At 33.0% G+C, this 14,664-nt stretch overlaps 2 protein-coding genes across 3 annotated transcripts in view; both read right to left on the bottom strand.

Moving 5' to 3' along the window:
• Positions 1–3,012: 3,012 nt before the first annotated feature.
• Positions 3,013–12,330, bottom strand: LOC125066316 (equilibrative nucleoside transporter 3). Its single transcript, XM_047674358.1, has 7 exons — positions 11,915–12,330; positions 10,576–10,730; positions 8,735–8,880; positions 3,996–4,433; positions 3,683–3,768; positions 3,402–3,598; positions 3,013–3,329 (listed from the first exon to the last, which is right to left on the bottom strand). The coding sequence occupies exons 1-7, from the start codon at positions 12,140–12,142 to the stop codon at positions 3,218–3,220; spliced, it is 1,362 nt and encodes a 453-aa protein (XP_047530314.1). The 5' UTR covers positions 12,143–12,330; the 3' UTR covers positions 3,013–3,217.
• A 987-nt stretch (positions 12,331–13,317) lies between these two features.
• The window catches only part of LOC125066635 (protein bark beetle), a 30,235-nt gene continuing 28,888 nt past the window's right edge, over positions 13,318–14,664 (bottom strand). For both annotated transcript variants that reach the window (XM_047674829.1, XM_047674830.1), the window contains one exon: positions 13,318–14,658. In XM_047674829.1, coding sequence (XP_047530785.1) covers positions 14,420–14,658 — 239 coding nt within the window. In that variant the 3' untranslated portion in view covers positions 13,318–14,419. The remainder of the gene's footprint in view (positions 14,659–14,664) is intronic.

Below are 14,664 nucleotides of genomic sequence, written 5' to 3'. Positions count from 1 at the left end.
GTGCCTCTGATAACAAAATAGTGTTTGCATGGTGAAGTGGGCTACACGATAGGGGAAAAAATTCAGACGCGTCAGATTTTCAGACGAAATGTTAAATGGACCTTATAAATGCTTTCATTCAAAAGACTGACGATTCGGAAGTGACGCAAATTGGTAGCAAATTTTTGAAAATGCAAAAATAATCTAATATAACCGCAATAATGGCCGTATCTAAATACCCACTCGAGCGGATCATATTTTTAAACAGACGGTTGGAATAAAAATCAATACCCAAGTGTGACAAATTAAATTATAAATATTTAAATAAAATATTTCTCATAATAGTTTTTTCAATCCTCATATTCATCCGAGGGAGTGTGCAAATCTTCATCGTCAATATCCAGGGCAGTTTCAAACTTTTATCCCGAATTTACTTTAGTTACGAATTTTCAAAAACACTTATTACTGCCTTTTACTCATAAGCAGAAGCCCAAACACCAATTTCACATCATACGTAAAAAATAAACGTCCAGACAATTTTTTGCCCCCTATTTATTTCCCCTATGGGATGGAAATTCAAAAACGTTTAACAACAGCCGTTTACTTATAAACGGCTGCCTAAATACAGAATTCCGTATTTTTTTTATGATATCGGTAGGCGGACGAGCAAATGGGCCACCTGATGGTTAGTGGTCACCACCGCCCTTAGACAATGGCGACGTAAGAAATATTAACCATTCCCTACATGACCGATGCGCCATCAAACTTGGGAGCTCAGATGTTATGTCCCCTGTGCCTGTAGTTCGCTGGCTCACTCGCCCTTCAAATCGGAACACGACAATACCGAGAACTGCTGTTTGGCGGTAGAATATTTGACGAGTGGGTCGTCAAATGTCGTCGCATTGAATGTAAGTATTGAGTATATGGTGTACTGTAATATAAAGAAAATAATACAACAACATAATATATAACGTTTTATTGACACAAACGTTCGGATATGTCATTACATTCATATGATATAATTATTATTACATAACATAGATATTTAAAATGGAAAACCACTTCGATACATTATTTAACAAAAAGTAATGTAAAGAAAGACATTAATAATGGCTCGTAAAAAATAAAAATATATTTGCTTAAGACTACGCCGATGGAGCACCTGGCAGGTATATACAAATATTTGAGACGATCATTCGAAACGAGGTATTGATCTTTTGTAGTTCGTCAAAGAGGTAATAAACTTATATTAAAACTTAAAATTATTTATGCTATTCATTTTGGTAACGAATTCAACACGTAATTAAATTATAAAAAATAAATTCCAAATACTGGTAAAACAGTTATTGTTACGAAAGCGTTTTTTATTTTTGTTCAAGCAACACCAAAAGCTGCGCTTAAATATTGGAATGTATTCGTAAAGAAAAAATAAATATATTTTTTTTACAAATACGTCACAGTACGTGATTATCACGACGATAATATTTCCTTTCAGCGATGAATATTAAAATCAAATCTAAAATTATTATATATTTATACTATATGTATATAATTTTATTCATAAATGTCATTTTCCACTTTGGAATAAGGTCTATGTTAAAATTTGAGATCTACATCTTACGAATGCACAATGCACTGATATACATTTTAGATAAAATACAATCACACTATTTAATACTACTCTAAGACGGAATGGGTATTTAGAAATATAACAATATTTAAAACAGTTACGATTTCCTTCAAACCAAATAAGTCCACGTTATCATTTAGCGCCGTGTTCTACGACTTTATTGTAACTCATACAATTACAGTCGTAGCATTCTGTATACATTTACATGTGATCCGAATGTTTTAAACGCCGTCAATGCACGTCTCGTCGTTATATCGATTAAACAAAAACATACACATACATTTGATTATACGTTTGTCTTAAAAAATAATAAAATCGATTGTGTTCTGTGTTTGCTGGCAATCATAGAAAGCACCGTTATCAAATGTTTTGCAAGCGTTCGTTACTGACTTAATAATTTAAAACTTATTCATCTTCAAATGCAGGTCGAGTTAAAGTAATAAACGGCACACGTGACATACAAAATGACAGTACCGACACATTCTGTGGTGATGACAGATTTAAAAATAGAACGCTTTTTTTTTAACTGTATTAGTAAAACACACTCGCAAATGGTTCACCTCATGGTCAACCAAACAAAAGTAGTCCCTCCTAAAGCCACCGATGCCAACACGCGAGCTACTTCGCACGCGCGTGTGGCGCGCACTTTAAACGATTATTTTACACCAACATAAGTCTACAATATTTACAATCTACGTTTTATATTTGTATGAGAGTGTCGGCTTGCGTTTGAATTTTTATCTATATTTACATTTTCTTAACGATTACATTTAATTATTCACTAAGAGATTACATTTCGGTCTGAGTAGTTACAAGCCGCCGACCGGAGAAATTTAATAGAGTCGGCTCGCGGGCCGCAAATCGTAATTTGTTTAAAAATGATCAATATACAACAACACCATAAAGGATAGTCAAAGGCCATTATTTATATTATAAGTTAGTATTAACTACTAATATTACATTATACTATTTTTAGTTTTTATATAGTGAATAAATAACCAAGTACCGACAGTCAAGTTGACGTTGACGTTGACATTGACATATGTCAATTCCAACGAAATGAATTTTCAAAAAATAATTCAAATGCGCATTTCGTCAAGTACAATCATAGTATGTTCAAGAATAATCTTTACATTCAACAAACCGTTCCTTAACATGGATCGAGCTGAAGCTAACTTTTTTATTCAAACTATTACTATACTATACTATTAATATTGTTAAGATACTACTTTTTTTATATATTTGCGTATTTATACGACAACACACCCATATAATATATACACAACATTATTTTGCCAATAAAAATATTAGAGAGGTCAGCCCTATACCCTACAATTTTAAATATTATGATTTATCAAATTAAACGAATTAAAAACGATAACATTTTAAATCTGAAAACGATTCAGAGATAATAATAATAAAGCGATACAAAAATATCTACATGTCACAGCATACTCACTAAGAGACTAATCAAATTTTAAAAATTACCGGCGTGTTTCCGTGTCTCTAAAATCTTAAAATATATTAATAGTGTACACAGCCGAATGAAATGATAAAAACGTTAGCCTAGTTATAACGTATACGTCATACGGAGCGGCGAGGGCGCGCTCACAGCAGGCGCACGAGCAGCATGCCGACGGCGGCGCCGGCCGTGAGCCCGCCGCTGAGCAGCGCGGCCACCACCGACGACGCCTTCTCGCGCTCGTGCAGCTCCACCGCCCTGCCGAGCGTTACGCGATGTGCGTTAGTGTCGCCGAGTGGGAGACTCGCGAGTGACGGTCGACGAACTCACCTCGTCGAGTTGATCATGATGATGTTGGTCAGGTAGCCGTTGGTGAAGGCGAACACTATCATGATCAGGATGTACTCGTAGTCCCACAGGAACACGACGGGCAGGTGCTTCCTCGGCTGGGCGTTGCAGAGCATCAACATCGGTATGCCGATGATCCTCAGCACGCTCGCTCCGGCTATGACCCACTGGTTGTTGGGCTGGAATGTCGATATTTTTGGTAATCTTAAGTGAATTACACAAATAATATGCGATCTCAATCTCGAATCAGAATAAACACTTACCCGTAACAGGAATCCTGCAACTAACCGTCCGGCGTAATCTCCACAGTTGAATATCAGGTAATTCACGACTGGCACGAAGAATATGTCTAAAATAACACAAACATTCGTAAACGTCGCTCGGGTTCTAAGCCGTCCAGACCCCTAGAAATGATATTCTCCTATTCGAGGTAAAAAAAGTAGCACAAATATTTTAGTAGACTCTTGTTTAAATTCAAACGCAAAGTTAAAAAAAAAAAGTCCACGAATTATCAATAGAAATTTCTAAAACTTTAGATAGTAAGAAGTTGTATATTAAAATCTGTGCAATACTCACTGTTCCAGTCGGTTCCGGAAGTGATGGGATGGGACTCGACCAGTACAGTCACAGCCGGGTAAACCGCCATGGAGATACCGAACACGGCGAATATACTAAACGCGTACACCCAGATCTTCTTCAAAATCAGCAACATGGACACTTCGCGGTGGCGGTTAGTGGCCATGCCTCCGGAGCCCCGCAGGATGTGGTACGTGAAGAAGTCGATCTTGTACAGGAGCACGTAGGACATGAAGGACGCGATGACCATGATGTCGGCTATGCAGAAGTATATGAGCGCGCTGTGGAGGGGCGATATCTTGAAGGCGAGCGATATGATCTGAGCGACGGCGGCGATGATCCCCCCCAGGGATTGTCCGCTGATGACGGCTGCCATGTACTCCTTGGAGAATCTGCTGGCGATACCTACCAGTCCGCCGATGAACACTGCGCTGGCAGCTGAAATAAGAAATTATTATTTATCAATAATCAATAACAATTATTGTTTTTCTTGTGATTCGTTATTAAATGTCCGAACAATTAAGAAATGATAAGTCAGGGCACCTATCTTTTCAAGCATTTTAAGACTTCAATTGTAAAAATTATTACATTTTATTGTTGTTATATACTTGTATGATCCACCAACCCGCGTGCAAACAGCGTGGTGGAATAAGATGCGATTCTTCTCCTGTTATTTACATTTTTTCTACTTTATGGACATAGAAAGACAGTTTTATGTGAAAATAGAAAATCTTATTTCTTCATAATTCCAAACAAATGCCTCGTTCGGTTTGCGTGGCTTTTTAACCGACTTCAAAAAGGAGGAGGTTATCAATTCGTCTGTATTTTTGTTTTCGTTGCATCCTCATACTCTTCTCCAGTAGAATATGCAATGCATTTGCTAACAGCGACATATTAAGCACTACAGAGAGTTTACAATACAACACTTTCACCTCAACTACTTATAACCACTTTAATTATACTTCCATATTTCTGACATTCAAAACGTATTGCTTCGCGAATCTACTTCCATAGTGAACACTTTAAATTATTCAAAGATCTCGAATAGTGATAGCGCGTTAAATACAACGTTAAATATTGGATAGAAAACATTTAAACCGGAACTACTAACTGTATAAAATGATAACGATAGAAAAGTGGTTTCAAAGTATTACCCGATTTATTTTTAATCAAAATATTCATTCGTGTAGGCATTTGTGTTTTTGAATCTTGATTTTACAAAGTTAATTTTAATATAAAACTAACACCACGAGTGTGGTGTGTGTAATTCCATATCAAAGCTGTTTATTTGTCTTTTTACTCATGTTGCGTTTTTAATGCGTCAATTTTCGGTTCGCATCGCATTGAATATTTAGGGAATAGTTGTGATCATCAGTCACCTAAGTCAATGATCAATTTGCTCGTGTTGTAAATTACTTTTATCTTGCTTCTAGTACACTAGTATTTGTATCGTTAATTTTAAAGAAAATACACGTTTTTTGTAAGAAAATACACGTGGTCGACTTAATACGTAATTAATGAAAATAATAATAATGAATAATTATATTTAAACCGTCGCAGCTGCGTAGTTAAGTAGTAATGATTTCAAGCTGCGATCCACTCTGTAAAGTACCTAGCTAGTGTGTCCTTCGTTTATGACGATCGTTATAACCAAATCAATGATACATTCAAAACTAAAAGCCTTATACGATAAATTTACACTATTTGCAATGAGTCAGCGGTATATCTTTCTGCTAGCAATTCCACTCAACGTGAAAATTAGGTAGTTAAGAGGGGGTATCATTCCACAGAGACCGCTGATGAGATCTAATAGTGTAACACTTAAGACTCTTCTCCTCTGGCAGTGTGGAAGGTCCACACGGCTAGAAAACAACCGATACTACCGCAGCAAATTGACAGCAAAAAATATGTGGTAGAAATGTTACTGCTTTAAAATAAATTAAATTTTGGTATTAGGTATTCTAAGGTTCCTAATATTTTCCTTACACTTTACCTAATCGGTATCTCTTACGTAATCAAACTTGCACATACAAAATAGTAAAATCGAGCGACTGCAGTAAATTTAATCGCATGACCTACATCAGACCCGCGACATTTGCATAGAGGGTCAGATTAAAGCGAAACATTATACAAACGCAAACATTATCTAAACTCGGATAACACTTGATCAAATCAATAATATTTTGAACAATTATAGTCTTGAAATTGTAATATTGTGTTAACGATATCGGCTGACGCACCGATACAGGCTGTGCTCTTGTATTGTTTTAGAAGATGAGAGCAAGTGTTCTCTCGATAAATGTACAAAGAGATTATAGGAGATGACAACAATGAGAAGTAGGATGTTACGACGGAATTTATATCTTGTTGTAAAGAAAACTCATTGGTCCTTTAAAAAAAAATTCTGATGCGAAACGTTGCGTCATACCGGTCAAGCTGAATTATTAGTGTGTAAATAAAACTTTATCCAGAAGATTCTGTACGGGCTCTAGAATAAGTAAGAATATGACCCAGTTTCATAAAACAAAGACAAGCGCAGATAATGACGACAATATCTAATGATACAATTAAAAATTATCTAGAATTCGCCATCAACAATTACCACACGCCCAACTGTATTTTGCCAACCTTTTGTTTTAATACTTACAAATAGTGAATAAGTATATAATGATATTCTCTTCTTCGACGTAGAAGTGGTAGCTTAGTAGCCTCAGTTTCGGGCTTGACCTGAATCGGACTGATAAGTTACTGGGTAGGATTTGTTGTCAGTCTGGTGGTAGCAAGTTTGTCGATTTGGTCTCAGCGGTCAATGAGAATAATAGAATACAATATAATACTTTAAAACAGTCGGCTAATTCTCGGTGATGTCTATCGTGGACGCGATCAGTCGCGAGGACAACACCAATAATTAATAAACAGTTAAATATGTATATATAAAGATTCATAAACTGGCTACTAGTTATCCTTAAGAACATAATAGTCATGACACATAAGTTGATATCGGTTAAGTAGCAGGTTTTAAAACCATCTAAATGTGACATTAAGCCTTACAGCTTATACGCGTGGTGAAGCGAGCAATAATTACGTTTTTACTGTCGATGTATTGTCTAAATTAAAATTACTTATTTCAAATAGCCTCTAAATGCACTCCACATTTTTAAGAAAAATTTAATGAAAACTGCGGCTATGTACATTCAATCAAGAGTAACTTGACATAAGAGTTTGCATTTCGTCAAAGCATCTGGACTAAGTATAGAATAAAAACTAGTGATTCATCTTCATTACATAGTATAAAACAAAGTCGGTTACCGCTGTCTGTCCCTGTGTATGCTTAGATCTTTAAAATTACACAGCGGATTTTGATGTGTTTTTTTTTTAGATAGATTGATTCAAGAGGAAGTTTTATATGTTTAATAGATGCACAGTATAGTAGAGAAACACTAATAATTTAGAGGTTTCTAAAGTCAAGCCGTAAATAAACACCCTACGAGATAGATCATAGATCAAAATAATGTACTGCAATATTGTGACGTACAATAGATTAGAATAGAATTAAAAAGGTCTTCAAAAAAGTCCGCGATGGTATATTTATCTCTTAGGGATAACCCACAATAACTATTTTTTATCCTTTACTTTTTACGGAAAATAATGACTTATTTTCGAAGCGATTTTAAGCAACCAGCTCCACATAAAAGGATACAGATAAAAATAAAATAACATAATGCTTCGGGATTTCAAGTTATTTAAAATGGTAGATCCGTGTGTCATCGAACCCACATTATACAATTTATTTTTAGTTGTTTATTAATTTTAAATGTCAGTGTTGTGTGACATTAAGACAAGACATACATATTTCATCGAAAATAACTTTATAATTGTTTATAACAGGTCGAGGAGTTCCCGGCGAAATAAATATTTAGATAATAAATCGAATACATTGTAACTTATGTTTATAACTAGCTACCCGTCCCGGTGTCACACGGGTAGAATAAGGGTCTACACAAAACTTCTATGTCATAGTATATTTTTTCAGACAGCTTAAAAAATAGTCATATTTTACACAAAACCGTAATTAATCATACACCTAAACCTCAGTCACGAATCACCGCCCAAAAGCCTTTTGGTTGTTTTTGAGTTATCGCGTACTGACGCGGCGGAAGGACTTCATTTTATAATATGTCATGATCAGTACGTCTACTACATTATTTTATAAAATTTAAAGGTTTCTCAATACAGTAAACAAAAAATACTTTATATATTATGATTCAAATAGACAATTTATCATTTTTAAAGGTCATGTCAGCCGTGAACTTGCCACGCAGGAAGGCTGACGAAGACATTTTAAATATTGGCAGCGTGAATAAAATTTATCATTCCATTCGTAGCCAATGCGCCGCCATCTCTGTGTTACGTGCCTTTAATTGTACCTACTGGCTCACACCACTTAAATCGAACCATTGCAATACAAAATATAATATTTAATTTACCGACTGTACAATCCGGTCTTGGTAGGCGCCTGGCAATAGTCAAATGATATATATTTTAAAATCTAAATGGTTGAGTCACACATTTGAAATTATGAGATGATTTGGTTTCAAGTTGGATCAGAAACCGAAGTTGTCAACAAACATTGTCGCAGTGTCGTGTAATTAATTGTTTCTGATTTTCTGGTGGTTCGTACACGGTTACTGCATTTGCAAGATACAATATATGAACGAAATATTCAGGAAACAACTTACCCGTCATAATAACAACAGTGACCATGGTTATTATGAAGAACGTGTTCTGCCATTCGTCGGTGTCCACTTGTACAAACGACGTGGTCACGAGAAACGCCAGAGTGACTACTATCAAGGAGCCCTGCAGTCGGGTCTTGACCGTGACTCTGTAATGGACCACAATATTTAAATCTTGAAAGTAGTTTTTTTTTATTGAGGATGACATAGTTATTATAAAATAAATAATTAAAACTGACATTGCTCTTCTTAAAAAAATACTTATTTGGTATCGTGTACACGGACAGCGACGTCTCAATTATACTCTCTTTCACTCGATCTCGCTTTCTCACACGGGATGGATTTCACGTGTTACTACTGTACCTTGTACATATAAAGTAATTATTATTTTACATGCGATGATAAGTCCTGTCTATGGGCCACACTTTTACGATTAAAACGTTGAACGTATGATTTTAATTTTAGGTATGAAAGGAGTTCAAGGCCTACAGTAACTGCTTTACTATAAAAATCAACTTATGAATAAAATAATATGAAGGATCATTTCATGTCAACACACTTGCGGATAAATTTGTCATATAAATAAAATATTTATCAAACGGATTTAAGAAATAATCGAAATGATGTTAAGCTAAAAAGCACACGTTAATCTTGTCCTTAGAAAGAGTTCAAATATCGCACATTATACAGGAAAACTGAGCTTAAAAGGCAGATGGAACATTATAATGAAGCAAAAAAAGCGAATAAAATCAAAAGATGTAATATTGTCAATACGCCAATAGTAAATAATATTATCGGTCTGCATTCTATTTTATAATCTCAGTAGTGGACAATGGAGTTTTATATTAAAACTAATTTTGGTATTTTGATAAGATATGTAGTTTAACAGTAGCGGCAGTCGTTTGGCCTACATTTGTCTCAAGGGGAGGTTAAGCTTTTTATTTGTCTGATGTTTGCGGCCTTGATTACAGCATATTTGATTTTAATAGCTGTTATCGTGAAACAAAACCATATTATTTTCAACTATTATCGTATTTTTTTTCAATCAAACGTAATATAAAAAATGTTGATGATGCTCAATAAAATATATCGTATTTTATACTATTTTAGTAAAACCCGAAGTTTCGTGTAAAGCTTATTGTTTTGGTAATTATTTTTATTTATCTACCATCTAAAAACCTCTTACCGCATGTTTTCCTTAAATTAATATTTATCTACATTTATATTTCGTTATAGTTATGAATGTACATACACTAAATCTGTGTGTTTGTTTATTTGAACGCGTTTGACTCAGAATGTACCAGCGATATTTAATAATATATTTTTTGTAGCCATTGAGAAAGGTTAGGCAGGTCAAAGCAGTAACGTTTAACGCGGCTGAAGAGTTTACATTGTAGGATGCGATAATCTCATAAATGAACAGTCGTGTTTTAAAAAAAACTTTTGCTTTGAATACTTCTGTTATTGCAGACTTAAATGAAGGCAGCAACCCGAACAAGCAGAGCAGATAAACGTCAACTTAGCTGGAAAACTGTACACCAGTACACACCTGACAGGTGTGCCTACTTGTATAAACTTAACAGGCTGTAGTAACCTTGAAAATACTTTATCATAAATTTAAAAACTGATACACCTGCCTTTAATTTATTTAAACTACATTTTAGAAACAAGCTTTTAAATATGTCTAATATACTTTGTATTGTATTGCCACCAATAAGGTGTGGGAAATGTCAAATCATTTAAAATTTTAGTTGTAATATTAGACTGACACTTTCCCAGGAATATAAAGCTTTTTAAAAACAATGTGTAATGTAAGACTTGTTTGAAAATGAAAATATACTTACAAATGCCCATACAAGGAGTTCAGAATGAGGAATATCAAGTTGGGTATAGCAGTGGCCACATTGAGGTAGGATGTGAACTCAGCCTGAAACTGTGTTTTGCGCACAAACATCGTAACATTGTTGGGTGTGACTTCGCGGAACTTGTACATCCAGTACTAAAACAAAATATTAAAATATAAAAGAAACCAATGTACATTTATCTAATCATAAACAGTTGTAATTTAGTTTTACCCATACTCAATTAAAGTTTAAAGACATTGTGACAAAACAACATAAACATCCAATACAAGTGAGTTAATTTTTGCCTTTAATGAAGTCAAGAACTCTGTTACTAATGTTTTAATAGAAAAGAAATATTTTTTCCCATTACAAATGATGTCATTAAATGGTCATTTACTTTAATGTTCTTGTGAAAACAAGTAAGAAGGCTGTGCATGCATTTTTTAATGTTTGCTTCACTACAAAATGAGTTATTTTATTATTTATCATTTAGCATATTATCCATAATGCAAATTAATCACTGAGTTCTTAAATGCCCATGTATGTAAGAAAGCACTGCAAACTCTTTTTACTTGAAAATAAACTATTTAATATTTAGATATTAGTTTTAACATTAGTATAATTACAACTTATAAGTTTCTTTGTTACAGTATTTTAATATATGAATTTATAAATAGCACAATAACCGATTCTGATAATTTCAATGATTCAATGAAAGTGATCATTTTGTATAAAAGTAATTAATTATCTGATAAGTGTATCTAATACATTGGGATATTAAAGATTAAATACATAATCATAGTAAATACAGATTCATTAGTAATGCTACGGTAATATATATAACTCTCTCACCATAAATGAGTCTTTGTTATCTACATGGTGACTCAGGTTCGCAGACAACTTTATTAGTTATCACTTTGTTTAAAAAAAATGCTTTGCTAATTACATTTGGTTGTGTAGTTCACATTTTTTGGTCAATTTTGGACAATGATCAAAATTTACTTTTCACACATTATATTATTGTTCAACATTAGCAAAATCTTTCTTCATAACTATAAAATAATATTGCCCAAAAAATGTTATTAAATATTCTTTGCCATTACTTAGGCTAACTACTAACATACATTGACTTTTGACTGTATCTGACTTATGGCCTAACATTAGTACATTGTTAGAATTCTCATAAAAAAAAAACACAAAACGATGGACTAGTATTATTAATATTTGTTCAAAACAGCTCTTATTAATTTCCTTTACATAAAAAATAACTCCACTCGTTTATTACTATCAATTTCTTATATTTTATGTGTTAGAAGATATTAAAGTAAATCAAACTCACATCATTTGCTGTGATCAAGAAGTTCCAGGGTACTAGAGATGTTACTCCAAATAAATAAAACAAGATGTATACGATACAATATCTGTCTCGAGGCTCCTCACAAGTATCTAAGACTTTTGTGGAGCAGGAATCGTTCACTAATTCCCTTTCTTCCGAATAGTCGGCATCTTCTTCGTTTTCAACACTTTCAATACACTCCTCATTGTTAATCGATCCTGTCACATCCATGTTATTGAACCGTGGTATTTTTCTGTACTCGATTTTTTCGTTAATCAACGAATATAAATACTTGTATATTTAACGATCATTGAGACGTGATCGCTTTATCAATTTATGTGGAAAACTGTTTTAATTTGAGTGGTTTCATCATAAAAATCACGACGAAGTGCAACTCTACAAGCTGCAATCAACATTTCGTTTCGTTTTTTGACATAAGATTCAATGTTACCATTACAAATATTAAGCATATAAGTAACAGGTCTTTAATATTTAAGACAATATAATACAAAAGCTTCACAAAATGATTGAAATTAAAGTAAAATGTCTAATAAACAATACCATCTTTGTTAAATTAACATTACCTTTGCCTTTTAAATATATCTCCATATGGTCGTAGCGTGAAGCATAAAATATTTATCTTACCAGGATGGCCATGTTTTGATAAGACATGAATAACATGTTAACTTTTATTTAAAAGAAGGTAGCAAACCAAGACAAAAATGTCGTCACAGCTCGGTGACGCTATAGAGGCCCTTAAGGCCAACAGCATGAGGCATTTCATGAGAAATAAAAAATTGCTTTTACTGTTCGCGTGCTGTGTGAAATGTGAATGAGGCGGAAATGTTTTCTATACCGTAAAATATTAGTTTTAAAGCGAAAGAGCTTCAGCAAATAATTTCTGAACTGAATAATCTAGCAAAACCAAAAAATGGGACATAGTTTTAGGTGGTTATGTGATAATATATACGAGTCAGAATGTTTATATGTATATATATTTAATAAGAATTTACCCTTTTAAGTAATTAAAATATGTAGTTTGCTGACGCTACCGCTAGAGCGTGGATCGTGCGTATTAGTTTCAAAAGGTCACATCACATTCTGATCGTGTGCGAATGAATTTATAATATTGAGCTGGATTATGGAAAACTCAATTGAAATAATAAATTGAGGTAACAAAATTAAGTTGCACTGGATGACAAAATACGAAACAGGCTAGAAATTACTGTATCAAATTTTATTAAAATTTTATCCTATTGTGTAAAATCTTGTATTATATTTTAAGTTATTAAGCTTATTTAACAATTATTTCCCATTCTTGTGTTCTGCATATAAAACTTTGTTATTTTATAATAAGGTAATAAAACTCAATACGAAAATATTATAATTTTATTTTGTCATTCTGCCTAATTTTGTACGTTTTTTATAATTAAAGCATCATTAACAGTTTATGTAAGTAAGTTTAGAAAATATATTTTTTAAACAGATAAATAGGATTTAGACATAAATATTTCAAGTAGATATAGATCAGAAAATAATATTTTGTAAATAAAAAAGTATAAATTTTATCTTAGCCTATGTATTATTTGACTACTTAACTATGTTACATACGGGACGGACATACATGTTCATTTAATTTATAAATGATCTCTTACATTACAATTGTAATAAAACTAAGTTTTAACTAAAGATAATTAATTATATTAGTTCATGCCAACTACACATTCTTTACCAAGTACATATCTTGTATTTAACTTGTCATAAATTGTTTATATATTTTGTAAAATCAATAAACAGAAATCACAATAACACCAACAACACTAAAATTGTTTATGTCCAGGTAACAATGTAAATAATACGTAAATTAATTATAGTATCAACTATTTTCTGTGATTTTGTTACACATAATGTTACCAACAATAAAAATGACAAATTATGAGATCGTGGTATATAGACTACATGCTACTTTATATATTTTTTTTTAAATAAAATGAAAGATAAAGCGAAAATATTGTAATGGAAACGAGTAAATGTATAGCAAGTATGAATTATTTATAAAAATAAATTGTAGTAAATGCCAGAGCACATGTTAAGATTAACGCCTCTTATATTTACGATTATCTATAATTTGTCACGATTTTTTGAAGAATCTGATAAATATATTTAAATTTACATAATAAGGCCACCATATTGGACGGTTGTTAAACTTTTACTTTTTAAAATACTTTTAGTAATATTTAAGGCAAATATTTAATATTAACAGACATATAATGGAATGCAAGTATTTGAAGCATCCGTAAAGGTACATTCAGACATTTCGTACATCCTACATTAAAAGTATCCATTTTTATAGATTACTATAATTATTTTCGAGTTTCTAATAAATCTATTATCACTACTTGTTCGTATTGTTCCAATTCTATGAAGTCTTTTTTATATTAATAAGTGCTATTTAACAAGTCATATTAAAAATTAATTTTACATGATTTTTTGGTAATTTCATTTATTCTACATAGCTGTTTCTAATGGTTGACTATACGATCTGCTGTCTTCGGATATTGGATGGCCTTGTGAATTTTCGAAGTCAAAGTTAGTCTCTAGTAACGCTTCGGACCTGGAGCGACTGTGGAGTTCAGGCGAATAAGGTAGATCAGGTGTATAAGGGGGGTCGGGTGAGTTCATGGAACTGGTGTCGAAGGAATATCCGGGAGGACTGGGTAACCGATCGTCGAAGTATTGAGGTTCATCTGTAA

This window comes from Vanessa atalanta, chromosome 9 (genome assembly GCF_905147765.1).
Source record: "Vanessa atalanta chromosome 9, ilVanAtal1.2, whole genome shotgun sequence".
NCBI lineage: Eukaryota > Metazoa > Arthropoda > Insecta > Lepidoptera > Nymphalidae > Vanessa > Vanessa atalanta.
Note: the sequence above shows the minus strand (reverse complement) of the source record. Positions and strands in the feature narration are given on the sequence as shown.